This window comes from Castor canadensis, chromosome 11, assembly GCF_047511655.1.
Source record: "Castor canadensis chromosome 11, mCasCan1.hap1v2, whole genome shotgun sequence".
In the NCBI taxonomy this organism is placed as follows: Eukaryota; Metazoa; Chordata; class Mammalia; order Rodentia; family Castoridae; genus Castor; species Castor canadensis.
This window is the reverse complement of record NC_133396.1, coordinates 107183272-107211196: the sequence shown is the minus strand read 5'-3', so window position 1 is coordinate 107211196 and position 27925 is coordinate 107183272. Positions and strand designations below refer to the sequence as shown.

At 49.3% G+C, this 27925-nt stretch overlaps 4 protein-coding genes and 1 pseudogene across 12 annotated transcripts; 2 read left to right on the top strand and 3 right to left on the bottom strand.

Annotated features, from left to right (window-relative positions):
• Window positions 1-423: 423 nt before the first annotated feature.
• Window positions 424-7537, bottom strand: S100a16 (S100 calcium binding protein A16). Of its 6 annotated transcripts, XM_074048064.1 has the most exons (4): window positions 7343-7537; window positions 3727-3802; window positions 1437-1615; window positions 424-1177 (listed from the first exon to the last, which is right to left on the bottom strand). In XM_074048064.1, exons 3-4 carry the CDS (start codon window positions 1587-1589, stop codon window positions 1019-1021), a joined length of 312 nt encoding a protein of 103 aa, XP_073904165.1. In that variant the 5' UTR covers window positions 1590-1615; window positions 3727-3802; window positions 7343-7537; the 3' UTR covers window positions 424-1018. The 6 variants fall into 6 exon arrangements, with proteins under 6 accessions (XP_073904165.1, XP_020021718.1, XP_073904166.1 ...); XM_020166129.2 differs by lacking the exon at window positions 3727-3802 and having other exon boundaries at window positions 7343-7534; XM_074048065.1 differs by lacking the exons at window positions 3727-3802; window positions 7343-7537 and adding an exon at window positions 6585-6726.
• A 1694-nt stretch (window positions 7538-9231) lies between these two features.
• S100a14 (S100 calcium binding protein A14) lies at window positions 9232-10815 on the bottom strand. Of its 2 annotated transcripts, none has more exons than XM_074048062.1 (4): window positions 10749-10815; window positions 10273-10401; window positions 9662-9808; window positions 9232-9456 (listed from the first exon to the last, which is right to left on the bottom strand). In XM_074048062.1, exons 2-4 carry the CDS (start codon window positions 10300-10302, stop codon window positions 9319-9321), a joined length of 315 nt encoding a protein of 104 aa, XP_073904163.1. In that variant the 5' UTR covers window positions 10303-10401; window positions 10749-10815; the 3' UTR covers window positions 9232-9318. The 2 variants fall into 2 exon arrangements, with proteins under 2 accessions (XP_073904163.1, XP_020021726.1); XM_020166137.2 differs by having other exon boundaries at window positions 10273-10384; window positions 10749-10805.
• Window positions 10816-13904: 3089 nt separating this feature from the next.
• Window positions 13905-23710, bottom strand: S100a13 (S100 calcium binding protein A13). 3 transcript variants are annotated; one of them, XM_020166127.2, is made up of 3 exons: window positions 23571-23710; window positions 21903-22094; window positions 13905-14145 (listed from the first exon to the last, which is right to left on the bottom strand). In XM_020166127.2, the coding sequence occupies exons 2-3, from the start codon at window positions 22053-22055 to the stop codon at window positions 14002-14004; spliced, it is 297 nt and encodes a 98-aa protein (XP_020021716.1). In that variant the 5' UTR covers window positions 22056-22094; window positions 23571-23710; the 3' UTR covers window positions 13905-14001. The 3 variants fall into 3 exon arrangements, with proteins under 3 accessions (XP_020021716.1, XP_073904168.1, XP_020021717.1); XM_074048067.1 differs by lacking the exon at window positions 23571-23710 and adding an exon at window positions 23025-23137; XM_020166128.2 differs by lacking the exon at window positions 23571-23710 and adding an exon at window positions 22333-22438.
• On the top strand, window positions 17834-17921 carry LOC141414403 (small nucleolar RNA SNORA66; annotated as a pseudogene).
• On the top strand, window positions 23205-27387 carry S100a1 (S100 calcium binding protein A1). The gene is made up of 4 exons (XM_020166125.2): window positions 23205-23332; window positions 23903-23971; window positions 25925-26078; window positions 27075-27387. Exons 1-4 carry the CDS (start codon window positions 23220-23222, stop codon window positions 27216-27218), a joined length of 480 nt encoding a protein of 159 aa, XP_020021714.2. The 5' UTR covers window positions 23205-23219; the 3' UTR covers window positions 27219-27387.
• The last annotated feature ends 538 nt before the right edge of the window (window positions 27388-27925 follow it).

The window sequence follows — 27925 nt, the reverse complement described above, 5'->3', positions numbered from 1 at the left end:
CTCTGGCCCCCATATCTCTCTTTCCTCACACTCTTCTCTGTATATTGAACTCATCTATTGATGAGGAATCAGGACCTTAGTGCTATTTATGGCTTGAGATTGAGAGTCATAGCCCATCTCGTAGAATTGCAATGAGAACTGAATGAGACCGATCACGTGTTTGGAAGTTGAATTTGAGTTGGAGTCTGGGTTATGACAGTGCCATGTGGCCTCTGGTCCTTCATAGAACAAGAAGGGGTGGGGAGGGGGAGCTTCTGACCCAGGACTGACAGCACCTTCTGGGATCTAAGAGTTCTTGCTCTGCCTCTGGAGTTGTTTTCCTGTGAGATTCCTCCAGGCCTCAGAGTCCAGTTCAAAGATTGCCAAGGCAGGAGAAGTTTCCCAGGGTGTGAAGGGTTTAATGACCATCACAAAGGGACTGGGTTAGGGGGTACAAACTCTGAATCCAGCTTTTATTGTCATTATTTCAGTGGCTGAGCTGAGGGAGGGGGTTCAACCCAGCTTAGCTCATTCCCAGACAGAGGCAGCTGGAAGGGAGGCCCTGGAAGTGCTTTCCCACCCAGCTGAGGGGCTGCGGAGCAGGGGTGAGGATGGGGCAACTGCTGCTGCTGCTGTTGCTGCTGCTACTAAAAAACAGGGAGACTTCAAGCAACAAGCTGACCTCTGGAGACCAGGACAGACCCAGAATCAGACGGGAGCATACAACTTTGGAAGGAAATGGACTGAACAGGCGAGAAAACTCTTAGGGTTCCCAAACAGCACTGAGAGCTCACAGAGGGGCCCTAAGGCCTGCCTGCTCCAAGGACTGAGACCCTCAGGGAAGCACCCCTAAACTGAGACACTCACAAAAGGACCCTGACATCTCCTCTCTGCTGTTCAGCAAGGGTCAGGAGCAGGTGTGGCAGGACAAGGGAAGAAAGGGGCTGGGAGGGCACAAGAGGCTGAGGAGAGAGCCTGGGAAAGGCACCCAGGCCAGGGTCTGGGTCAGGGCCTGGAAGTGGTAATGAGAGGGGGACCTCTAGCAGCTGCCTTGCTGTTCCTGCTGGCGGACAAGGTTGGCGATAGGGCTGGTGATGCCGCCTATCATGGTCCAGTACTCATCAAAGCTGATGCGCCCATCATGGTTGGCATCCAGGTTCTGAATGAGCTTGTCGGCAGCCTTCCGATTGCCCGTGTCCTGCAGAGGAAAGAGGGGTCAGTGATGTTGAAGGCGACAGCCCCAGAAAATCCCCAGACAGGACTCTAAACAGAGTTCCAGAATAGAGCTTGGCAGTGTTTACCCTTGGAAAATGCAGTCTGCACTGGCTAGGCCTGGGCACTTTGAGAAGACAGAGGCCCGTGGGGGATGGGAAGGGGCTTTGGAGGGAGTGACTGAAAGAGCAGAGGCCTCAGTGGGGCAGGTGGGGAGAAACCAGGCCTACGGGTGGGAGCCGCACCGTCAGCATGTGGTTCAGCTCCTTCTGGAGCATCTTGCGGAAGCTGCTCTTGCTGATTTTGTTCTTCACCAAGCTGTGCTTAGACACATATTTGTAGAAGTTTTCCACCAGGACGACGACTGCCTTCTCCAGCTCCGTGTAGCTGTCAGCCATCTCACTGGCTCAGCACCTCACAGGGCCTGGGCATCATGAAGAAGGGAGATGGGAAGAGACCCCATGAGTCCCCAGTACCCCCAAGCTGCTCATCCTCTTGTGAAGGGAGGAGGCAAAGGGAGGGGAGTGCAGTGGGTGCTGGGGCAGGCCTTAGAATGAGAGCTATGCACTCCTCTAATCCGGTGTTACCCAGCCCAACTGCCTGGACAGGTTCTCCAGGTCCTTCCTCAGCCCCAGGCACCCCTGTCAGAGCCCTAGAAGAGCTAGAGGCTCCCATGGGGAGAGGAGGAGGGTAACTGCCCAGTCTTCCCCATCCTGCTGCACACCATGCATCCAACCCAAGGCCCATACCGTGGAGTTGAGCACAGCTAAGAACTGATGGGGAAAACCAAGGCAGATGGGGACAGGGCTTCTGTCTCCCATCCCCAGGACTTGCTGAGAGGCAACAAAGCAGGAAGTATGCACCTAGGCTCTCCCGCAACCCACCCCCACCACCCCCCACAAGTCCCTTCTGCAGGCTCCAATGAATTCAGTTGCCCATCTCCAAGAAAGGACAAGGTCCTGATCCAAAAATCAGATTTTGTGCAGCTTCTCCCTCCCTGCCACGCACTGCTAGCTTCTCCCCTATATTCACCCCTGATATATACAGCAGGACCCAAGGATACCCCCACCCCATTACCTAAGAAGGAGCCAGGCCCAGTTCTGCTCCAGCTGGAGACTGACTCTGGACACTGCTGCTGCCTGGCACCAGCTACATGCGTCACCCCCTCACCCCAAGACAAAAGACACTCACATTCCAAGCGGATATAGCCTTCTGAATAACAGGATATGAGGGGAACAGGCGGATCTACTCTGTGAGTCGCCGCCCATGCCCAGAGCCCCCCCAAGTCAACCCCGGCAAATCAGACTCCCCTCCCACCCTCAAGCCCAAGAATGAGCTCCAGCCGCCCTCACCCAGCAGGTCGCAGCAAGGGGAGGTGGACACAGCAGAGACACAGTCACCACACAGGCCTGCGCACCCATGGTCTGATTTGGAAGGGAGGTGTCTTCACCAGGCCCCACCACAGTCTCCTGCCCCTCCCACTTGCATTCTAATCCCGCTCCTTGCCATTCCTATTCCCAAGATGGTTGCCCAGTACTCTCCACCTAGCTGAAGCCTGCCCATCACTCTGGCCCTGCCCAAACCGTGCCTTCCACAGGAAGCCTGCCTTGACCCCTGACCTCAGTGCACTCCTCCTGGACTCCCACTGATGTGTCTGTCTTCACTTGTGCCAGCATTGGCTGGGGCCACTAACTGGTTTGGTCACTGTCTCTTCTGGCTCTGGTCTATTCCTTGAGGCAAGAATAGTATTTCTGACATGCAACTGCTGTGTTTCCTGAACCAAACACCAAGATTCATATACATGGGGACAATTCTCTTATGGATATATAACCACCCTCCTTTTTAAATCTCTCTGACTCCCCCAGCCCACATTACCTGGCCCAGGGCCTTGCTCAAAGGAAATATATAATTGTACCATCTCCTTTCAGCTCTGATGCCAGCTCTCCATCTTTCTAAGCTTTTCCTAAAGGAAGGATGTAAGCTTTTTCTAAAACAGGAGGTAGGACAGGATGCAAGAAGGAAGGAGACTTGAGAGGAAGAGGGGTCAGGCTAGGGTGTCTCTGGTGGGAAATCCTGTCTTCCCTCCCTGCCTGACCACTCTGGTCTGTGGCTAGAAGGATGACAGGGATTACAGGAAACTTATTTCTTTCCATACTCTCTATTCGTTAAGTGTGTAACTGTGTGGTTCAATGTTTGTGCCTTTGTAAGACATTCACACAGATTCTCTAACATCTACAAATAAGGAGAAAGAAAATTTTTCAACCCATGATGTATCTGCTCTACTGCCCTTGGGTAGGATTGAGGTGGCCCAAGCCCACAGCCAGTGTTGCTGGGGAACCTAGAAACTGTATCCATTTCAGGAAGGATTGTACCAAGCCCTCTCCCAAACAAGCCATGGCAGTAGAGAGAAAATTTGAGACCTCTCACCCCCTAACCACTCTAGATCTGCATCCTGAGTGAGGAGACCTGTGCAGAACAGGCAAGGAGAAAGAAAGGGAAGAAATAGGTATTTTAGCTAGATATAATATTGCACACCTGTAATCTCAGCTATTCGGGAGGCAAAGGTAGGAAGATTGCAGTCCAAGGCTGGGCCAGGCAAAAACACAAGACCCTATTAAAAAATAACAAAAGCAAAAAAGGGCTAGGGAAATGGCTCAAGTGGTAGAGTGACTGCCTAGTAAGCAGGAGGTACTAGTTCAAATTCCCAGTGCTGCCAAAAAGAAATGGGTGTTTTCAGTGATGTACCTCTGTTTCTTGCCCTGAGGGCCAGCCCACTTCTCCTCCATCTGCCTTCTCAAAGTCTTATTTCTCCCACCAGAGGAGTCTACTCCTGCCCTTCCTCAATTCCATGCTCAACCCCTACCTGGCCTCTTGCAGCAGGCAAGACACAGATGAGCGATTCAGCTGCCTCCGGAGTGCTGGGCAACCCAGAGAGGTAGCTTCAGTGTCCTTCTCTGAGCTTTCTTTCCCAGCCCCTCCTCCCAGGAATCCACCTCCTCCCTACCTTCTTCTTCTAAAATGGACAACTCTGATAATCATCTGGACAAGTGCTTTTCTGAAGCTTTTTCTGAAGGCAGACTATCAGAGTGGGCCAGTCAGGTGTCATTACTGTCCTTCTTCCACCCTACCCTGGAGGCCAAGAGACAGGCTCTGCCACCCCACCCATGCACAGACATCTGTTCTTCCAGCAGCTTCATCATCTCAACCAGCCAGGCTTGAGGACCTCTGGGCATGGAGGAGGGGGCACCCCTTTCTAGGCATGTCAGCCAGGAGGTACTTCCTGCATTGACTTTGCCAAGGGCAGGTCTTGGCCTAAGAAGGGGGTGCTCAATGTATATTGGAGTCTTCTAAAAAAGCTAGAATGAGGGGACCACTGGTATTCCAAAGGGCCTCTCACCTCAGGGCTCCCACCCCTCCCCCAATGTTTTCATTGTCCTCTCCTTGGCTGATTCATCATTGAGCAACCAGGAGGCTCCCACCCCCACCCCCGCCCACCTGAGCACAGCTTGCTGACTTCTCTAAAACCCAAATTGCCCTGACACCATCCCCCTGGATCCCAGCCACTCCAGCCCCACCCTCCCACCCCCAGGTTCTGGGCCCCACCCCCTCCAAGTGCCTGCTAACCCCCCCCCACCTCCCCAGTCTGGAGCCGCCACACCCTTCAAAGTTTACCTTCTCTTCCCCTATCAAACACACTTTGTTTCCAAGTGTTAAAATGTGTCCTCAGACTCCTATCCCTCCTACTCAATGTCCTCTCCAGAGCCCAGCCCATTTTCAAACCTAATTTTGGCATTCTCTGCGTCCCTTCCCTCTACTTCAAATTCATTCCCTCATTTATTCACCGTTCATTTGCTTACTAATTCACTTGCTGCCTGATTTATTCACTCTTTCATTTACTTACTTGTTCAGTAATGCATTCATTCTCTCAGTCATTCAGTAATTCCCTTATTAATTCATTTATTTGTTCCAACTGCCTTCAATATTCAGGGAAAGTACAATCTGAACTGAACTGGTTCTATTTGCAAGAATGTTTCAAATGAATCTCTCCAGGCTCAACAGGCCTACTCTGCTCCCTCATATGCTCTATCCCCAGTTACCAAGGCTAATGGTTCACACAGGAGCTCCTACCTCACCCCTATCTGCCCTCACAGTACTCATGTTATCTCATTCACAAATGAATGAATGGAGGGGGAGAAGAAGAGCTAGGGTAAGGAGACAGGGAAATTAGAAAACATACCAAAATAAGAAGAAGAAGAAGAAGAAGAAGAAGAAGAAGCAGGACCTAAGACAGAACTAGGAACTAAGGCTGAAAAATCACTAGAATAGCAAGGAATTGAATCAGCTGTTCAAAAATGAACAGACCAGCCAGGTGCTGGTGGCTCACACCTGTAATCCTACCAACTTGGGAGACTGAGATCAGGAGAATCAAGGTTTGAGGCCAGCCCCCAGGCAAAAATATTTCTAGAGACTTTATCTCCAAAATAGCCAGAGCAAAATGGGCTGGAGGTGTGACTCAAAGTCACAAGCACGAAGCCCTGAGTTCAAACCCCAGTCCCACCAAAAGGAAAAAAACCAGACAGACCTGCATTCCTTCTATCATGCTCCCTTCTCGCTTAGATGAACAATTGAGTCTGAGATAGGAAGTGCCTGGTTTTTATAAATCTGTGACCAGAAAGAGTAGCTAAAGAAGACCAAAAGAATAGATACCCATGTCTCAAGACCCTTTGATTATAAGGCCAACTCAGCCCCACTGTCTCCATGCTTGGGTGATGGTATCAAACAGGATAATTGGAAAGTTGCTAGGTGACTAACTGGACACCCCCAGGCCAACTAGGGGACAAAGACACCCTGGGATGAAAACTGCCCATTGAGCCTCAGCTCCCATCTTCTGTTTGTCAGAAGGTACTACCTTATTTTCCCCTTACCTTTCTCCTTGTTTTGTCTTCCTACACTAAATAAATATATGCTGGACTGCTATCTTGTGTGCCTCCTTCAAGGATTACTTTGAAATTCTTTTCATCATTAGTACAAGTTCTTGAGTTTTCAGTGGGTAACTAGAAACTGAAGAAAGAGTTTCTCTCTTCTATCAGAGGATATCTCTTTTCCAAATACCCTACCAATGACAAATTCACACAGATCAAGAAATTCTGTCATTCCTGATCCGCTCTGTTTGGGTAACCCATTTACCTCCACCTGCTTTGCTTTCAGACTTCTCTGAAATTTTTTCCAAACAAGTAAAGTTGAAGTTTGTTGTAGATACACACACACACACACACACACACACACACACACACACACAGCTGCCCCTGGCCTCCCCAACACTCAGAGAGCTCTTTTCTAGTCTGTGAGGAAGGCTGAGCCCACCTCCCCATAGCCCCTGGCCTTGCCCCTACCTCAACTCGGCTGGGCAGGAAAATGCTCCTATAGTGCAGGTAGTTCTGCAAAGCAAAGCAAATCAAGCCAGGACCTGTCTGGGTCCTGAAGTGGAGAAGCTGGGCTCTAGGTTAGGCTCCTTTCCCTTTCCCTCACACTCTCCCTCTCCTGGGAAGCTCCCAGGCTTCCCCAGGGCCTCACCCAGGCCACTCCCAAGGAACAGCACCCAAATACAATGGGGCCTGCATCTGGGACCAGGACCTGTCTGGCCCTGGATCCTCAGGTAGAGCGAGAGGCCACCTCAGCCACTGCCTCCTCTTTCTGGGTTCTTGGGCTCCCTGGGCCCTTCCTGGTTCTTCCTGGACCTCATTACCTTTCCCAGGACACAACTCCTAGAGCCCAGTGAGGCCTACGTTCAGGGTCTGACAACCGCAGCCCCTACCAACACACACTTATGTTTTTCTGTTTGAGAGGACTAAACAGCTGTGGGCAAGGCTCCGGACTGCTCTGCCCAGTGTCCTAGGCCCTGGAGATGAGCCCAGTCAGCTGCTGGGCCGGGGAGGGGGGTCTTACTAGCCCATCCACTCCTCTAGAGGCCTCATCCAGTCCCCAACTTCACCAGGACTCCTCATTCCCAAGTTCATAATTAACAAAATCTGCACCTTCTCTGGCAGGTCCCCCTCCCCAGGCCCCCTTCACTGCCCCTTCTCTTGGCCTCCCAAGTCTGCAGGATCCCTCTGGCAGCCCCAGACCTCCTGGGCTAGCCTGGGGTGCTCACCTGCCTTCTCCGTCCACCTTCTCTCCAGCAGGGCTCTGGGGCCTGGGCTCTGGCACTGCCAAGCAGCTCCCCAGCTCAGCTCAGCCAGGACTCCTCCCTGCTGCACTCCCAGAATTTATCCTACTCCCTCCCGGCCCTGCCTGGCTGAGCTGGCTTGGTGGGGAGTTAGTGACTGAGCTCCCTCTTGACTTGGCCCTGGGGTTGGGCCCTTGTTAAAGAGATATACACCTTTTTTAATACCCCTCTATCCCCATCCCAGAGGGAGTGGTAGAAGCTGGCACTCCCCTCCACCCCACCCTCCTAACCCTACAGGGCTGAGCAAAACCTGACAAGGTGGAGAAAGGAAGGGAAGGACTGTCACCTGCCTTCTCACCTGGGTCACTGAGAGCCCAGTTTCAGGGGCCCCCTAACAGACAAGTTCAGTTACCATTCCAGGCCAGTCTAACTGACCACAGAAACTTCCTTGCTACTAGGATTTCAGGAGGAATAGCTGATTTCTGATGGCTTCAGTCAGAAAACAGGCACCAGAAACCAGAAGCTGGTTCTAGTATCCTCCCTGTAGTTCTGGCATTCTGAGCTCTCCTGAGACCCATCCCCAAGATCCTTCATGCACAGCACAGGAGCAATTCTCACCCCTCACCTTTCCCTCAGGTAGCCAAGGAAGCTGACCAGCTTGACCTCTCTTTAATGGGGCCACAGCCAAAACCACAGAAGACCTTGTCACCCACCTCCACAGTGACTTCTATTTCTGGCACTCACAGTGCCTCTGACAAGTATTTCAAGTAGCAGGGAGCCACATCACCCTCCCAACACTCCTTCGAGGGAAGGAATAGCCACATCCCCATTTTACAGATCAGGAAAGATAAGAGCATGTCCAAAGTTTCCAAGATGATGGAGTGGTTCAAGTGGTAGAGCGCCTAGCGAGCATGAGACCCTGAGTTCAAACCCCAGTAAAGCAAAAAAAAAAAAGTAAGTGGAAGAGTTGGGATTCAAACCCAGGTTAGTCAGCCTATTTCTCAGCCCCCATTTCCCTTGCCATTAGTGGGCTGGGCCCCAGGACACCTAGGTTCATGTTTTCCCCACGTGTGCACATGTGCCTTCATCTCCTATCTGAGAGCCAGCCCACTAGCAAGCGAGAGCCTGATCTTCAGAGAGGACTAGGTCCCCCACATTTTAGCCCTGGTACCACCCTCAACCCAAGTCCATGGGAAAAAGTGAACACCTAATCCCATCTACTATCAACCACTCCAACCCTGTATGTCCCACCCACCACTGACTCTATCATTTAACCCCAAAAACCCCTCACCCATTAACCTTGGGGCAGGGGGAGTGTCCAATCAAGACAATCTCTTTTAGGTTTTCCATTTTTTTATTAATCAAATGATACAAAACAACCATCATTCTGTAAATGCCCAAGTACCCAGCTGGTTCTCTCACCCCAAAGTCACTCCCTCTTCAGCCTCTTCCCCCAACCCTGCTCCCCAATCTGCCCTTGCCCAGAGACAGTCCTAAGGAAGAGAATGAGACAGAGCTGGGATGAGACAGTACAGACTTAGTTTAGATTGGAGATTGGGAGGGGTAATTCTCAGAGACCCTTTTTAGTACCAAATATCCAGCCATATTCCCAGCCCCATTCTTTAAATCATTTTCCACAGCCCAGCTCCTATCTGCCCTTCCCCCACTACCATCCTATCTCTCCGGCATCCTCTTGTTCTCCCCAGTCCCAATCCATCCCCTCAGCTTCCCTGGGCTGCAGACTCCTGGACCCATGAGCTCTCCACAGGGCACCCCTGGAGCACCCTGGATGGAGTGCTCAGAGTCCCTGGGGAAGGCCGTTATGAATCTGAGTCTTGCAGAGATGAGGAGAGGTGCAGGCTGGGGATAGGGAGTTGGTGGAAAGAAGTTTTATTTTGGGGTCACGGTCTCTAAGGTCCCCTCTCCCCCAACATCTCCCCAAGAATTTCACAGGGAGGTTTTCAACTCCCTGGGACAGGACTCTCCAGCTTCACACTCTTGGCTGCTTCTCCAATCAGCTCCCAGAAGCTCCCAAACTCCAGTTTAGAGTCGTTACAGTTGCCCAGGTTGGCAATTTTCTCTTCCAGCCCACAGTTGCTCTGAGGGAAGATACCACAGCTCAGCAAGGCAGCACCTTCAGATCTTCCCACCCCACCCTGGCTGAAGGCCAACAGTAGGACTGGAGCCTACTGCACTGTCAAGGGGGCAGGGATGGGGGTTGCCTGTGCCAGTGTGGGTGGGGCCTTGAAGCATGGGTTTGGGAAGTCAGGGGACTAGATGGGGTGGGGTCCACTCCCTCAGTACCGGCATGAGGTGGGGCAGCTGCTGGGTGACCAGGTCCCGTAGTTCAGAGGCAGTCAGCGTCTCCTTCCCACCCTCCACCGAGTACTGGTGGAAGTTCTTGATGAGGGTCTCAATGGCCCTCTCCACATCACTGAATTCCTGGGCATCCTGAGGGCAGGAGACATGACTCACATCAGGGAGGCACCACCACCCCAGGACACCTGTGGTACCAGGAGCGTTGGCAAAGCCAACTGGGCAGAAGACAGCTAGAAGGTACATATAGGCCTCTGCCCACTCCAGAGCCCAGAATCCAGCCCCTCTCCCTCACACCCACCCTGGCCTCTAGGCCACAACAGCCTCTGCCCTGAGCCACAGGTTGGGCAAGAATTCCCTTCCCACCTCCCCCAGGCTCAGGCAGGACAGGTCCCAGCATGTGCCCAGACATCCTCTTCCCAGGACTCCATCTGCATCACCCTGAGTGTGGGGATCAGGAAGGGGGGGGTTCAGGTTTCATTGGCAAGGTCTGGAGGTAGGACAAGACCAAGGTAAGGGGCAAAAGTCAGTAGGAGACATAGAACCTCAGGGTGGAAGAAGGGAGTATGTGAACAAAAAGGCCAGGTGAATGGGCCCACCTCAGCGTTGGCTGACCGACACTGTCCCATGGTGCCTGATGCACTTGGTCCTTTGATGAGAGTTTTGTTGTCCTACAACCTGCCCCAGAGGAGCTGATGGCTCATGATCTGCCTAGAGGAAGGGGAGGCCTGAAGTGAGGGGAAAATTCATCATTCTTTCTCCATGGCCACCTTTGGCACCACCTAAGATCTTTTACCCAGTGGGATGGAGTCAATTCCACAGTCTCAATTTCTGCCCAAATTCCAGGAGCTAAGGCTCCAGGTCCCCAGGCCAATCCTTTTAAAGGGAATCTCTTGGGCCTCATCTCAACCTTATTCCTCCCACCTCCTCCAGCCACCCACTTCACTCGAAACACACATACCCCAAGCTCCAGGACCCAGTCCCCCAGCCCCTGGAAGACTCCAAGAAAGATGGGCACAGGTTGCTCCCTGGACAGGGGCAGACTGTCTAGATGAAAAGCCCTGAGTTTCCTTACCTGCTGGCAGCTGCTGAGACAGGACAGGAGGAGCCAGCTCACCTGAGCTCAGCTCTTATACCTGGGGGAAGGGAGGGGAGACAGCGGGCTGGGCCTCATGCCTCAGCCACCCCTGCTATTGCAGCCGCCTGGGCTGTGAGCCAGCTGTGTGAGCCCCACCCTCCATTGGCCAGAGCCTGTCCCCACCCATGCCATGAGGAGGGAGCCATGGAGGGCTTGGGTTGGGATGCCCCTGGCTCCCAGATCAGCATGCAGAATCAGGGAGAGAAGGGAAGGAAGCTTGAGAAGGGAGGATGAGAGGTTTACAGGCAAAGGGGTCTCGCCTGGGAGGCAGAAGTGCCTGGAGGAATTGTGAGGCAGATAAGCAGAGAGGGATCTGCCTTAGAATAAGGGACTTGGAAGAGGTCCAAGGAGGGGGCTGATGAGAATCTGTTCTCTCGTTCTCTCTCTCTCTCTCTCTCTCTCTCCTTCTAACCAAGGTCAATTTGGATAGTAACGGTCAAGCCTATCCAGATGCAGAGCCCAGACTGATGGCAGACAGATGAATGAAGCGGTAAGGAGGAAGAACCAAAGAAGGGCAACCTGGTAGAAAGCGAGGAAGCCACACAGAGCATGTTGACCTGACTTCCTGACACTCCCAGCAGACGCCCAGAGCGCACATGTGCAAAGCCCAAATGAGTTACCTGGCAGCTAACGACCTCTCCAAACTGGTTGGGCTGCATCTCCTCCCTCCCTCAGAGTCCCAAGTCTTCCCTGACCTAGCAACTACACCTCAGTACCTGCTCTCCAATCCAATACCCAAGATGTCACCCCAGGGAGCCTACACTGTACTTCCTGAGACTGAGCCCAACCTAAGTGACCTTCCGCACCTGCCCAGGCACAGAGGCCTGGAACATAAACTCATGGGGACAGGGTAGAAGGAAGGGCAGTGGAGTCAGCATGGGGTCATCAAGGATAGGGTGAGGCCCAGGAGCAAAGGATCCTTCCCTAAACTCTAAAATCAGAGTGTATGTCCCCATGTCACCTTCTAGGGCTCTCCTATACTTTTGGTTTCAATTAGAGGGTGTCATTCTGAGAGCTCCTCTGAAAGACTTCAATCTGGGGACTTTTCTGAGGAGTTCTCCATATCAGGAATTTTCTAAGTGTCCCTCAGCCTGGGGTCCCACTGAGGACTCTGGGGGCCTTGGATGGGAGGTCTCCATCAGGGACCCTTCCATTGTGTGTAATGGGGAGCTTGTCTCAGCCTAACTGCCCTGGACTGCTCTCTGCCCCATGTGGACACCTTTAGGTACAGCAATGACAGCCCTAGGAAGCAGCCCTACATCGCTGCCCTACCCCTGCTCTCTCTCGTGGCAAGTTGTGTGAACCACATGCCCCTCAGCCCCAGAAGGACAGCAACAGCTGCAGAGCTGTGCACCAAGTGCTGCTCCCTGAAACATCACTGCACCTTCGCCCCACCATCCTCGAGCAGCACCTTCCCAGTCCCTCCTCTTTCTGCATCAGCCCTGCTGTGGAGGAAGGTGCAGAGGAAGGTCTAGTGTTCCCAAATGCACACCAGCAAAGACTCCCCTCCACTCCACAGCCCTACCCCCATAAATTAGAGGCCCTGAAATTTCAACCCAGTTCCAGCTACTTTGTTTGTTTGAGACAGTGTAGCACACACAATCCTATAACTCCTGATTCTTCTGTCTCTACCTCCCAAGTACCAGGATTACTGATCTGAGCCATTGCACTTAGCTCCAGCAGCTCTTGTTTTTGTAACTAAACCACTCTAAAAAATGTTTCCTCATCTTTTGTACAAGACTTAAAAATACTACTTAAAGGGCAGTGAGAATTATCTAAGATAATATAGGTAAAATGTTTAGCCCTGTGCCTAACACATGGTGTGCCCTTCCCCCACTTCCCCTTCGGCAATACTGGGGTTTGAACTCAAGACCTCCAACTTGCTAAGCAGGCACTCTACCATGTAAGCCATGCCCTCAGCCCTTTTTTGCTTTAGTTATTTTGCAGATAGTGTTCCTCGTTTTTGCCTGGACCACAATCCTCCTATTTATTCCTCCTATGTAGCTGGGATGACAGCTACATACCATACCCAGGTTTTTGTTTTGTTTTTTCTTTTCACTTTTGTGGTACTGGGGTTTAAACTCAGGGCCTTGAGTTTGCTAGGCAGGCACTCTACCACGTAAACCCCCCCAGATTACTGATGGAGATGGGATCTCACTTTTATTCCCAGCTGGTCTCAAACTGCCATACTCTGGATCTCTGCCTCCCAAGTAGCCAGGAATACAGATGTGAGCATATGCCCAGCTGTAGTAAACCCTTGAGACATGTTCACTGCTATCATCATCCAGAGGACCAGCTCCAGACATGATAGGAGGAAAACTGGAAAAACTGGGAGGCAGAACCATATAGCCGAGTCCCAGAAGTCACCTAGTGAGGTAGGAGTCACCTCACCTGCCCCAGATTTCTGTATTTTTCACTCATCAACCATTTATTTATTTATTTATTTATTTATTTTTACTGGAGTTACCAGGGTTTGAACGTAGGACCTTATGCTTGCTAGGTAAGTGCTGTACCACCTATGTCACACCTCCAACCCTTCAACCATTTCTTTTTTTTTTTTCAGTATTAGGGTTTGAAAGTCAGGCATATACCTTGAGCTACTCCACCAGCCCACTAGCTCTTTTTTTTTGTGATGGTTATTTTTTTCGAGATAGGGTATCTTGAACTATTTGTCTTCGGCTGGCTTCGAACTTCCATCCCCCTGATCTCTGCCTCCTGAGTAGCTAGGATTATAGGCATGAGCCACCAGCACCCGACTCAACCATTACTTTATTGAGCACCTGAGTAGTACAATATTTAATGCTATGCCTAGCATGCTCAAGACCCTGGGTTCAATCCCCAGCACTGAAAAACAGGGGAGAAGGCTGGAGGCATGGTTCAAATCATACAGCACTTACCTATCAAGCACAAGACCATGAGTTCAATCTCCAACACTGCCCCCCCTCCCAAAAAAAAAGACCTGGTGCTAAATGCTGTAGGATATCTGTACATTCCTTATCTTCAAGGAACTCATAATTTTCACTCACTTCAGTTCAGACCAGTTCACTCCTGGTCTCACAAGAAGAAATCAGTGTGGTGTGTGAATAAGAAATATTTGTGTTTCAAGGGGGAAGCTTTATTTGGGGGGAGTGGGGTTCTGCCTGGCCCTGCCCAGCCCTGCCCTACCCACCCCCATCCTGGCCAGCAGGCTTTACTTCTTCCGGATCTCCAGGGCCTTCTCCTTTCTGATTTCCTTGGCCAGTTCCCCAATCAGTCTCCAGTACTCATTGAACTTGAGTTCCGAGTCCTGATTCACATCCAAGCTCTTCATCTTCTCATCTAAGGAGCCCACATCCTGAGGAGATACAGAAGGAAAGAATAGGGCTGGAAACTGGGGCTCTTGAGACAGGGAGGCAGAGAAGAATTCCCAGTTGCTTTCCCTTAGAGAGCACCAGTACCTGCCCCTTACCTACAGATGAGGCTACAGCCCTTAGAGTGTCTTGCCCCGAGGTCACCACCCCAAGGGGCACCAGCAGACACCATGGCCCATCATGAACTATAAATTTGATAATGAATACAGAGCTAGGAAGGGATGAGCACAATCTGCTCTTACCAGAGATGGTTTTAGCACAGCACTACACCAACCATGAGGCTGCCCAAGAACACTCAAGGAGCCCTTATAGAGATGGATCCAGTCTGACCTCCCCTGGAGCCTTCTTAGGCTACCCTCTTTCTTCACAGTGCTTATCTGTGCACTTGAATAAACCTAAAGACTTCTCTGTATCCAGTTCAGTAACTGCTGGTAGATCAGGGAAATAGCAAACACATAGGGTATCTGATTTTCTAGGGAGCCCTTGATATAGTCTCTCATGGTGGGCTTATGAAATCAAAAGATAATGTAAGTCAGACTTCATGATAAGAGGATTTGTTGCCAGATCAACAATCACAATCAAAAAGTTGATTGTTAGCACAGCACCTTGGCTCAGGCCTGTAATCCTAGCTACTCAGGAGGCAGAGATCAGGAGGATCCAAAACCAGCCCCGCCCACAAAAAGCCATCACAAAAAAGGCAGAGTGGCTTAAGCCCTAAGAATGCCTGCTTAACAAGCATGACCCCCAGAATTCAAACCCTAGTGCCACCAAAATAAAACAAAACAAAACAAATGTTCATTGTTAGCTGGGCGCTGGTGGCTCATAAATGTAATCCTAGCTACTTGGGAGGCAGAGATCAGAAGGACTGCCATTCAAGGACAACACAGGCAAAAAGCCAGACCCTATCTCAAAAATGCCCAACACAAGTCAGGCACCGGTGGTTCATACCAGTAATCCTAGCTACTTAGAAGACTGAAATTGGGAGGATCACAGTTCGAGGCCACCCTAGCAAAGAGTTCTCCTCGAGACTCCATCTCTAAAAATAACCAGAGCAAAATGGGCTGGAGATGTGGGTCAATTGGTAGAGTGCCTGCTTTGCAAGCACCAAACCCTGAGTTCAAATCCCAGTCCCACCAAAATAAATAAATAAATAAAATACACAGCACAAAAAAGGGCTGGTGGAATGGCTCAAGTGGTAAAGTGCCTGCCTAGAAAGCATGAGGCCCTAAGTTCAAATCCCAATACCAACAACAACAAAAAAATCATAATCATGCTTAATTGTAAAATACTATAAGCAGTGCAGAAGGTAAGAATGGCTAGTATAACCATTCCTAATTTCCTAATTCTAGGCATTGCCCTACCTAAAATACATTCTAAGTTTTATTTCATTTGTTTTTCATGATCTACTACAATGAAAGCCTCCAGGAGCATAGGGGCCTTGTCCATCTGCTCACCAGTGCCTGGGAGAAGTTTTGGCACATAGCTAAAGCCTGTCACCACTGTAACTAAAGCCCAGGACAGCATCAGGACAGGGAAGAATAAGTACTCAATAAATATAGGCTAAGGCCAGGTGCTAGTGGCTCACACCTGTAATCCTGGCCACTCGGGAGGCAGAGATCAGGAGGATGGAGGTTCTAAGACAGCCCTGGAAAAATAGTTCAGGAGACCCCATCTCGAAAAACCCATCACAAAAAAGGGCTGGTGGAGTGGTTCAAGGTGTAATCCCTGAGTTCAAGCTCCAGTACCACAAAAAAAAAAAAAAATGAACCACAGAACTGTAAAGGTAAAAAACAAATGTTTTTCTCTCTCCTCACACTCAACACAGGACACTTCTTTGGGTTCTGTTTTTGTTTTGTTTTGAGGTAGGTTCTCACTATGCAGCCCAGGATGGCCTTGAACTCACTCTATAGCCTAAGCTGGCTTTGAACTCACTATGTAGCCCAGGGTGGCACTGAACTCCCAATCCTCCTGCCTCTGCCTTCAGAGTGCTGGGATTACAGGTACTCACTACCACACCTGGATCCAACACAGAACACTTCTTTTTTTTTTTTTTTTTTTCCGGTACTGGGGCTTGAACTTAGGGCTTACACCTTGAGCCACTCCACCATCCCTTTTTTGTGAAGGTTTTTTTCAAGATAACTATTTGCTCCGGCTGGCTTCGAACCACAATCCTCCTCATCTCTGCCTCCATGTTATACAATTAATATATGCTGAGAAATAATTTTAAAAACATTCTCCAAATTTAGCGTATTAAAAAGACGAATTTATTACTAAAATTTTCCTACTGATGCAAAATAGCAGCTTTATTATTTATGTAATTTCCATGTGTATTTTGAGTCTCTGTTTCATTTGTCTATTTATTATTTATCTACAACAAGTTGGCTTAATCACTATAGCTTTATAATATGGTTTAATATTTATAGGATTGGCTCACTCATCATTCTTATATTTCAGAATTTACTAGCAAATCTTACATGTTTAGTTTTCAAGAATTTTAGTAATATTTTATTGTGTTAAAAAGAATCCTGCCAAGTGCCAGTGGCTCATGCCTATAATCCTAGCTCCTCAGGAGTCAAAGATCAGGAGGATCGTGGTTTGAAGCCAGCCCAGGCAAATAATTCAAGAGACCCTATTTCAAAAAAATCTGTCAGAATAAAGGGCTGGTGGAGTGGCTCAAGGTTTAGGCTTTGAGTTCAAACCCCAGTACTGCAAAAAATGAAATTAATAAGTAAAGGAACCTCCTTACTGATTTCCATAGTGCTGCACTAACTTACATTCCTAGTAACAGTATATGAGAGTTCCTTTTTTTTTGTGGGGGGAGGGTCTTTCTATGATGACATAAAACACCCTGGTTGGAGGTATGGCCCAGTGATACAGAATGTGCTTAGCATACACAAAGCCCTGGGTTTCATCTCTAGCATTCCCACACACAGGAAGGAAGGAAGGAAGGAAAGGAGGAAGAGAGGGAGGAAGGAAGGAAATAGAAACTAGTCAGGACACCTAAAAAATTAGCTAGTATTTGTTGCCCTTAACGCAGAGAAACTAAAGCAGATACCTTAAAAGCAACTGAGGCCAATAGGAAAAGGGGACCAGGAACTAGAGAAAAGGTTAGATCAAAAAGAATTAACCTAGAAGGTAACATACACGCACAGGAAATTAATGTGAGTCAACTCTCTGTGTAGCTGTCCTTATCTCAACCAGCAAAAACACTTGTTCCTTCCTATTATTGCTTATACTTTCTCTTCAACAAAATTAGAGATAAGGGCAAAATAGTTTCTGCTGGGTATTGAGGGGGTGAGGGGGAGCGGGAGGGGGCGGAGTGGGTGGTAAGAGAGGGGTTGGGGGCAGGGGGGAGAAATGACCCAAGCCTTGTGTGCACATATGAATAATAAAACAATTAAAAAAAAAGAAAGAAAGAAACTAGTCAGGAAATTTTTGATAGATTTGACTACATGAAAATTTCTTACATTCTACTTGGCAAAAACTAGCAAAACATAAACTCAAAGGACAAAGGGCACTTTGATTTGTAATCAGGAAGACCTGAGTTTAAACCCAAGTACTATAAAAAGAAAATAAAAAAAGGACAAAGGGAAAATCAGAGGGAAATATTTGCAACATATATAATAAACAAAAGACTAATTTCTTATTCTACAAAGAGCTATAATGAACTCTTTGATAAAAGAAACAAACAAAATTGTGGCAACAGGAATGTATTAGTCTCAGAAGCTACTGAGGTGGCCCATTCTATCCTAGTATAGCACAAGCAAAAAAAAAAAGAAATAAAGAAACAAGCAGTTCACAGAAGAAATATAAATGTCCACCAAAAATACTTTTAGTGTAGTATTAAGCCTATAAAATATGATACAAGGCATTTTTTTTGTGTGTGGGGGGATGACCTAGGCTTGAACTCAGGGCTTCATGTGTGCAAAGCAGGCACTCTACTGCTTAAGCCACACCTCCAATCCATTTTGCTCTGGTTATTTTGGAGATGGAATCTCTCAAACTATCTTCCTAGGCTGGCTTTGAACCACAATTCTCCTGCTCTCAGCACCAAGTAGCTAGGATTACTGGCATGAGCCACTGGCGCAGGCTCAGTACACCATTTTTTAAAATGGGAAAATATCCTATATGCATTGCTACTTTTTTTTGGCAGCACTGGGGTGTGAACTCAGGGCCTTGAGCTTGTTTGGCAAATGTTCTACCACTTAAACCATACCCACAACCCACACACTTTTTTTTTTTTTTTAAATTGGTGGTACTGTGGTTTGAACTTAGGTCCTCCTGTTTACTAGGCAGGTGCTCTACCAATTGAACCACTCTGTCAGCCCAACCTTTTTTATTGTTTATTTTTTCAGATGAGGGTCTCTGCTTTGGCCTAGTGGCTAGTTTCAGACCTAAATCCTCCTATCTTGCCTCTAGCTAGGATTACAGAAGTAGGCCACCATACCCAGCTTGTCTTTCTTTATTTCTTGGTGGTTCTGGGGTTTGAGCTCAGGGCCTCATGCTGGCTAGGAAGGCATAGTACCACTTGAGCCACTCCCTCAGCCCTCCCAGCTTGTTTTTCATGATTGGATCTCACTAACTTTTTTGCCCATGTTGGCCTCAAACCAAGATCCTCCTCTATCCACCTCCAGAATAGCTAGGATTATAGATGTGTGATTCCACACCAGCCCAGGATTAGCACCCTTATAAAAAAGACCCCAGGTGGGCATAGTGGTACACACCTGCAATCCCAGCAGTCTGGATGCCAAGGCAGGAGAATATCAAGTTCGAGTCCAGCCTGGGTACCACAGTAAGACCCTATCTTCACAAAAACAAATGTGGCCAGGTTTGGTAGCTCACACCTGTAATTCCAGTTACTTGGAGACAGAGAGCAGGAGAATTGAGGTTCTAGGTCAGGCAAAAAGTTAGCAAGATTCCATTTCAATCAATAAGCTGAGCATGGTAACATAGACTTGTGATCCCACCTATTGGAGGGCATAGGTAGGATCGTGGTCTGAGCCTCAGGAGACCCCATCTGAATACGCAAAACAGGCTGGGGAAATGGCTCAAGTGGTAGAGTGTCTGCTTAACAAGTTGAGGAACTGAGTTCAAACCCCAGTACTGCCAGAAAATAAACAAAGGCCCCAGCATTTTAGCTTTTCCCCCACCCCTAAGGGAGAACACAACATTTACAGCCCATAAAAGGTTCTCAATTTAGCCTAATCATGCTGGTGCCTCCATCTGGGACTTCCAGGCTCCAGAACTGTAAGAAATAAATGTGTGATGTTTATAACCCACTTAATCTACAGCACTTATTTTTTTATAGCCGCCCAAACCAACTAAGACAGTCGCTTAATATTTTACTGAGTACCGACTTACTGCTTCAGACATTGCTTAAACAATGAGGTAAAACAATTAACAAATTCCTTTCCTCATTGAAACATGCATTCCTGGTATATAAGAAAGGTCAAGTTACGAAGGATGAGTTCTGCAGGTAAAGGAAGACAGCCCAATACAGGGGATCTTCGCAGTCAATAGTGAAGTAAGACTATGCTGAGGATTTGCCATTTGAGCAGAAATCTGAATTAAATGAGGAATAAACCCAGCAAGTACCCAGGAGATGAGCATTCTGGACCAGGTGAGGAAAAGTGGAGACAATAAGTATAAATTTCTCTTATTGCTTTTTCAGAGTTTTGCTATAAAAGAGAACAGAAATATATAATATAAATGGAAGGAGATGTAGGGTCAGGGAGTTTTGTTGGATTGGTTGGTTGGGTTTTTTTCTTTTTCTGCAGCTCTGGGGGTTGAACTCAGGGCCAATACCTTCAGCCACTCCACCAGCCTTTTTTTTTGTGATGCGTTTTTTTTTTCGAGATAGGGTCTCTTGAACTATTTTGCTCAGGCTGGCTTCAAACCATAATCCTCCTGATCTCTACCTCCTGAGTAGCTAGGATTATAGGCATGAGCCACTGGCATCCAGCTCTTTTCTTTCTTTCTTTCTTTTTTAAGATGGGAAATACTGAGCTAGTATGGTGGTGGTGCACGCTTGGAATTCCAGAACTCAGGGAGTCAGTCTGAGGCAAGAGGACCATGAGATCAAGGCCAGCCTGAGTTACACAGTGAGACCTTGCCTCAAAAAATAAATAAGATGAGGGGGTGGGGGCAGCGGGGAGAAATGACCCAAGCCTTGTATGCACATATGAATAATAAAATAAATAAATAAATAAGATGAGAAAAATGATGGCATATTTGTAAGTTTATACAAATGATCCAGTAAAGAAGGAAAACTGGATGATACAAGAAAGAGAAGAATCATTGCAAGAGGAAAGTCTTTTAAGTAGGTGAAAGGGGATGGGATTCAGGGCATCAGGAGAGGAGCTGAGACAGATTGATTCATGAAAACAGGAAGGAAGGCAGGGTATGTGCTGATCTGGTTGTAGATTTGGGGGTAGGGGAAGCACAGAGAACTTTCCCAATTGCCTGTATTTTCTCAGTGAGTAAATTCCCAGTGGCAGAGAGAATGTGGAATAAGGTACCAGAATTTGAGGAGGAAGGAAAAGCGGTGAAACGATCATCTAAAAAAGTTGGTCAATACAGTAGAATTGCCAGGCATTGCCAAGGTCCCTTTAGAGTTTGTGGTTATAGATTTAAAATGAGATAAGCCCACATGGCTGTTTGTTTTCCTTCAGCCAAATTCGGCTATCCAAGTGCAGGCATAGACGGTAGTTGTAATCAGCAAGTCAACACAGGTGAAATGTTAGATTTCACCAAGGTTGGGATTCTGCCAAACAACTAGGACAGAGAGAGACAGAATCAAGGAGGTTGAAGGAGCAATTATAATGATGAGTCTTAGAACATGAGCTAAGGAAGAAGAGAAATGAAGAGATGAAGGATGATGATGGAAAATGATGGGGCAAGAGACTGGAAGGTAGGCCAAGCATAGTAACTACATAACAAGAATATGACTCAAAAGAGAGAGCTCAAAAGAAAGAGACAGAGAGAGACTGAAGGAATTGGAATGACAGAAGAGGTCATCTGATAAAAGGAAACTTGACATTGATATGAGATCTTGGTAAACATAAACAAAGGAGCAGGATGCTGAGATGCAGGAGGACAGGTCTTTATAAGTGAGAAGTGTAAGAAGTTGAAATGCCACGTGAAAGCAAAGAGGTCACTTCCTCCTTTTCCAGGCCCAGAGGGATTGAATTTGGAAGAAAACTTAGTCACTCTTCTATGTTTGCTGCAAAAAAAGTAAAGGAGAACTCTAAGAAGTAGGAGGATATAGGGGATTTTGCAGATCAAAGATTATGTTTCAGAGACTCATTTTGTTTTTCAAAAACCCGTATTCACACACTGTTATGTGCCTGTGAATTTTCAAAAAGGATGTAATTAATAGCTGAGAATGAATGCAAACCCAGAGTCAGTGAAATTTCTAGCTCTTACGGTCTGTGAATCTTCTGGAATCCAACTCTGGGTCCAGTCCTGTGTTTGGGAGACCACAGAGGCACAAGCAGACACAAGAATCCAACAGCATCACTGATGGTAGCACAGAGCCCAGTAACACATTCCAGCTTACACAGACAGCATCTTTGCTTACCTGGACACACACACACATGCATGCACTAGTCAGGCAGGAAAACCCATCTATACATCCTCCCATCCTTTCTTAGGGTCACATATTTACTCAGCATATCGCCTCCCACACAGTGTTCCATAATCACTGTCTTACAAAATCTCAGTCCCAGAGACCTCCACCAACCTTGAGCAAGTGCGGCAACTGCTGGGTGACCATTTCCTTAAACTCATTGATGCTAAGGCTGCCCTTCCGGCCTTCCCGCCCTGCAAAAGTGAAGAAGGTGGTGACCACTGTCTCGATGGCTGTCTCCAGCTCTGTCAAAGGCTCGGCTGCCATTAGAACCCTGGGGCTGAAACTGATGTCCTGAGGGCTGACCTGCAGGACAGGAAAGGCAGAGGGGACAAGGGTTGAGCTTGAAACAGGGGACCAGGCAATAATATCTCAGCTTCGTTTCAGTTTCAGAAACCCCTTTTTCACAGTCTGGGTGCCCTTTATAAGTGTCTATCTTAGGTTTGCCTCTGTGGTGATTGCTCAGTGTGCAGACTCCTGTATCTGGGAGGAGGTTTTCAGTCTGGGGTTCATCTTTGGAGTCTTCTAAATATGACAGCCCCACCTCCTCTCCTGTGGAGCTCCTGGGTCCCTCCTTGTTGTCTCTTTCAGTTTCAAAGGGTCAGGAGGTGGTTTGTCTCCAAAGCTTGTTTATGTTGGGACCTGGGTCTCCACCCTCCTGCATTCAGCCCGCCCACACCGACTGCTGTTCCCGGCAGGGCAGAGAAGCCCAGGGTTGGCAGAGACCCAGTGGTCAGGGCTGGCTCAGTCTGGATAGCCCCATCTTCTCTGCTTCCCCACCCTCCTCTCCTCTAGGGCAGCTGAGCCCAGAAACCCACAGACCTTCTCCACTCCCATCTCCAGACAACAGGTCCTGCACTGGGACTTCTCTGACTCCCCAAACCCACAACTGGTCCAGCACTCACAGCCCGAGGGGACAAGGAAAGGCTGGAGGAAGGGGACATGCCCACTGATACCTCTCATTTCCATCCATAGCACCACCACCACCACCACGCGCGCGCGCGCGCGCGCGCACACACACACACACACACACACACACACACACACTCACTCACTCACTCACTCACTCACTCACTCACTCACTCACTCACTCCTGCCAGGACTATCATTTTATCATTTGCTTTCCCAAAGCCACTTCCTGGATCCCTTTTGAACTGGCACTGGGAGAGGGAACTGGGAGCTGAGGGAGAAAAAGGATCCCTAGACTCTCTCCAGGGTCTGGAGGATGCAACTCACCAGGGCAAGGAGATGGGGTGCAGCGAGCAAGAGCCTCTGGGCTGAAGTTTATAAGTGCCAGGGAGAGAGGACAGCCACTCCCAAGCCGAGGTGTCAAGTTCCGCCCGTTGATTCTGAAGAGGGGGACTGTCCAATCAGGCCTCTCCTCCCTGCAATCAGGACTGGAATGCCAGCTGCCCCAAGCCAGTCGCACGCATGCCCCCAAGGGGGCAGGGGCTGCCTGGACGAACCTTGTTCTGCAGGAGTCCTAGGGTTCTCTCCCCCTACAAACACCCACAGCAAATCAGGAGCCAATCTCTTGGGGTGGGGTAAGTACTGACTGAAAAACACAGCCGAGGGAGCTAAGCACTGAGAAGCCCCATCTGAGAAATGCCACAGGGTAATACAAAGGACCCTGCAGACCAAATCCTCCTGAGAACCCCAGACTGAGGCCCCACAAACAGAGGTAGTAACAGCTGGTGTCCCATAAAAAATCCTCAGGGTGAATCCCATTGAGTTCTCAGACAGAAACCCCCTGAGAGAGACTTCTAAAACCAAAGTACTCACACTGAGGAGCCCCTCCCCTGCGCAGTTGCACAACCAGCTTCAGGGGCTGCACAGCAGAGCTGGGGTGAGACATCTCAATGTCCGTCCCAGAACCTCCCTCCCCCACCTCCTTCCTCCTGTGCTCAGCTGCTGCTGTCCAATGGGAGGGGGCGGCAACCAAGGCCAAGGAAGAGACACAAGGCAGCTTGTTCCAGCCCAGGAGACAGAGGGCGCCTCTGTCTGCTCCTGGCCCCTTGCCTCACCGGGTGTCTGACTGTGAAGGGGTGGAGCCGGTGGGGGGGTGCGGGGGCAGGTGGGGGGAAGAACCGCTAAAGACAGGTCTCCCCACACAGCTCCAGGAGCCACAGTTGCAGCCTGTCTGTCTGTCCAGAACCTGCTTCCACCTCAGACGCAGGCCTACTGTGAGTATCCTGCCTAACCTGTGCTAGGTCCCTGACTTGGCCAGCCTGGGGAAAGGGGGACTTCAGAGGGGCTCCAAGATCCAGGGGATGATGGCACTGAGGGTCTGGGAGGAGTTAGTCAGGGTAGGGGCAGTATAGGATCTGGAAGAGACAATTTGGAAGGCAGGAAGGGGAGGCAAGTGAAGGTCAGAGGGAGAGGTGGAAGTCCAGGAAATGAGCACCCCAGTGAGGACCCACCACCCAGCTTCCAGGTCACCAGCCCTCCCACACAGAGCCCCTGTGTGCCCTGCCAAGGCCCCCAGTCTCCCAGGAGTTGGGGAGGGGACACAGCCCTCACTTTACTTCCTTTGGGGTAAGAATAAGAGAGCAGAACAGCTGTTCCTGCCCCCCCCTCCAGCCTCTGTCTCTGTCACCCCCACCCAGCTTTGCCAAGAGCCAGGTCCCAGGAAACTCTGGGGGTGGCAGAGCATGGGCAATATGATATCAGGAAGAGGGGGCCTAGGTCACTGCGCCCCCTCCCCACTGTACCTTCACAGGACCTCCTCTTTCTTTTCCTCCCCTTTCTCAGCCCAGACCCCGACTCCTTTCCCCAAATTCTTTCCTGTTTTCCCATTGCCCAGCCCAGTTCCTCCCAGAACTGCTCCCACAAAAAAAAAAAAAAAAAACCCTCATGCTCCTGGAGGGCTCCAGGGAACCTCCAGGGCCCCTCCTTAACGGCTTTGGTAACCGAACCACGGCATCACCCCCTGGAGCACCGCTTTATCCCTTTCATCAGTGCTGGCTTGAGTTCCATCCCCCTATGTCTCTGTGACAACCACTTCTCATGTCCAGAGTTCAGGTGACACTCACAAGGGCCCCATTGAAGAGCTGGGATGTCATCTGATCAGGACCCATTGTCCGGCCCCCCAGGCCTGGGGAAAGATGGGGACACCTGATCTGAGACACCTGAACTGCCTTCTGGGGCTGGAGAAGGCCCAACTGTCCCAGGGCCAAAGGACAGAGGCCCCCTGACTTGGCAGTCTCCTCTCCTCAACAGACCCCTCCATTCTTCTGCTCTCTCCCAGTCCCTTAAACTCAAAGGCCCTTATGCACTTAGCCCTTTATCTCCCCCAACACATACCAGCCCTATCCTCCTGCTCCCACTGTCCCCACATCAACAGAGCAGCCTGGGGGTGGGAGTGGGCAGCAAGAGGAAAAAGGCCTACAGGTTTCCTCTACCCCCTCCCTGGAAGCCCCAGCTCTAAGGAAACAGCTCAGAGCAGACGTTCCTCTCTCTCTTCTACCTGCTCCTGATGGAAGGGATAATTTTGCAGAAAAGAGGACTCAAATTGGAGGCAATGGGAGGCATAACCCAGAGAAGCAAAATGACATGTTGAAGAGAGAAGGGATTCGAAGAACCAACAGAGGCCCCCAGGCTGCTGGCTAGAAGCTCAGAGGCAGAGTCCCTTGTCCAAGAAGACTTAGGCCTTTCACTTAAGCTGCCACCCTTCTCTCAGGCTCACTACCAGTAACTGACTAACTTCTTACTGAGGTGGGCAGCAGAGTCAAGGCAGTAGAAACCCTGAACCCACCAACCCCAGCAGCAGAGTTTGGCGATGCTAGGTCTAGGGTTAAAAATAGAGTCAGAAGTCCGCCTGGTCCTATGACCACCCCTGCCTGCCCCACCCTCCTCAATCTGCATGCCCAGTCAGCCAGAAGCCACTACAGACATTCACTGCTGTCTTTCTGGAGCCAACCCAGCTCACTCTCCCGACCCAATTCTGACGTCCTCTGGTTAGGGTAGGAATGGAGGAACACAGAGCACAGGAATGGATTTAGGCGTGAAAGATCAAACTGCAGTGGGGCTGCGGTCTCACAGAGCTATGAAACCAGGACCAGGCCTGAGGGGGCTCCCCTCAGCTGAAACCAGATACTCTGTCCTGGACCCCAGCTCACTTCCATGGTGGGGGGTAGGTGTGCTGCTGTGATGGGGTCTGAACTGGAGACTGCGATGGAGACTCTCATCAATGTGTTCCACGCCCACTCGGGCAAGGAGGGGGACAAGTACAAGCTGAGCAAGAAGGAGCTGAAAGAACTGCTGCAAACCGAGCTTTCCGGCTTCCTGGATGTGAGCACAGAATGGGGGGGGGTACAGGATGGAGTGGGCGAGGGGCTGGAGTGCAGGGCACAGTGGGCAAGGGGAGGCCACTCCCTTGTCATTTCCCCACCTCACTCCCAGCTCAGCTCTCCCAGGCTTCTCACCTGGGTTCTTCCAGGCTCCCCTATTCCTCCTGGGTCAAAATGCTGTAGTTTATTGATCACCTGTTAAGTGTTAGGCCCTGTGCAGGTTCATCAATAACAAGACTTACAGTCTAGAAGAGAAATAATGAGTCTTGGAAGTAAACCATGAACTTCAGGAAATATAGAGCCTTAACAGAGGTGCCAGCAAAAGAGTTGTGGAGATTAGTAAAATGACTGAAGTGACATGCTTTTCTGCAGAGGTGGCACTTGATCAATGACTTTCCACTGGAAGATTATGGAGTACATTAAGACATTTGAAGAGATATCTGAATGAACAAACGCATGGGAAAAAGAATGTAGACAATGCCCAGTAGCTTCATTTGACTGGAGGAAGTAAAGAAATAGGCTGCAAATACTAGCAGGGGCCATGTAGTAACGAAACCTTCCAATACAGTAGAAAGCACACTTTTGAGGTTTTAGTAGACTTCACTTAAATTCTGGCCCTGCTACTTTCTGGCTCTGTGATTCTGGGCACATTTATTTAACCACTGTCAATTTGTTTCTTCTTTAGAATGGAAATAGATGCCAGAGTATTTGCATTAGAATTAAACTAGACATGCATGAAAGGTTCCTAGTGTAGTGCTCTTGCCACACTGTAGATAACCAACCTATGAAAACTGATGTTATTAACTCTGCCAAGTTTAGGAGTTTGTTCTGTAGGCAATAGGAGGCCACCAGTTTTGAGGAGGGCTGCAGAAGACTCATACTTACATGGTGCTCTCCTTCTTGTTGATCTCTGACCCACTTTCCTCACCACCCTCCTCACTCCTGACTGAGTAGTGTTTACCTCCCTATATGCCTCCCTGTTCTTCTCCCTCCACAGACCCAGAAGGATGCAGATGCTGTGGACAAGGTGATGAAGGAACTAGACGAGAATGGAGATGGGGAAGTGGACTTCCAAGAGTATGTGGTGCTGGTGGCTGCTCTCACAGTGGCTTGTAACAACTTCTTCTGGGAGAACAGTTAAGCACACAGGCACAGTGTGCAGCGCCCTTCCCCTCCACCCTTCCAACCTGCCTTTCACCCAGCTTTCGCTTCACTCCACCTATCCCTCCCCACTCCCTTTAAAACACACAGGGCGCACAAGTGGCAGTCCAGGCCTGCAGCTCATTTCATTAAAGGCTTCTCTCTCGCCAGCCTTCAGTGTCTGTCTCCTTTGGGGTCTGGAAGTGGTGGAGAAAGGAAGGTTATTCACTCCCAGCTCCCCTTATTTTTAAGAGAATTCATATGCATTACATCTTCCTTCCTGAGGACCACTCAAGGCCCAGAAATGTAGGGGACCAAGGTTCCAGCTGAAAGTTGAAGAGGCATCAGTTTCTCAACGATAAAACCAGAAGAATCTCCTTTCAATCTTCAACCAATGTTTAGTGAGGTCTTACCATGAGACAGATGTTGTGCAGTCAGCTGGGTGAGGTCCAGCAAGGATGCAATACATGTACCCCATACATGTATATTCCCATACATGTAAGTGCCAGTAGAGAAAATGAAAGGGTCCCCGATGCCCGAATGGGGCAGAGGAAAGGTTGAGGATGTCTCCATTCATTCCGTAAACATTTGAACACTTTATTTTATACCCAGCAATAACAAAATCCCCTTTGGGTAGAGGCATGACTCAATTGGTAGAGCGCATGTACTGCAAGTAAAGCCCTGAGTTCAAACTCCAGTACCACCACA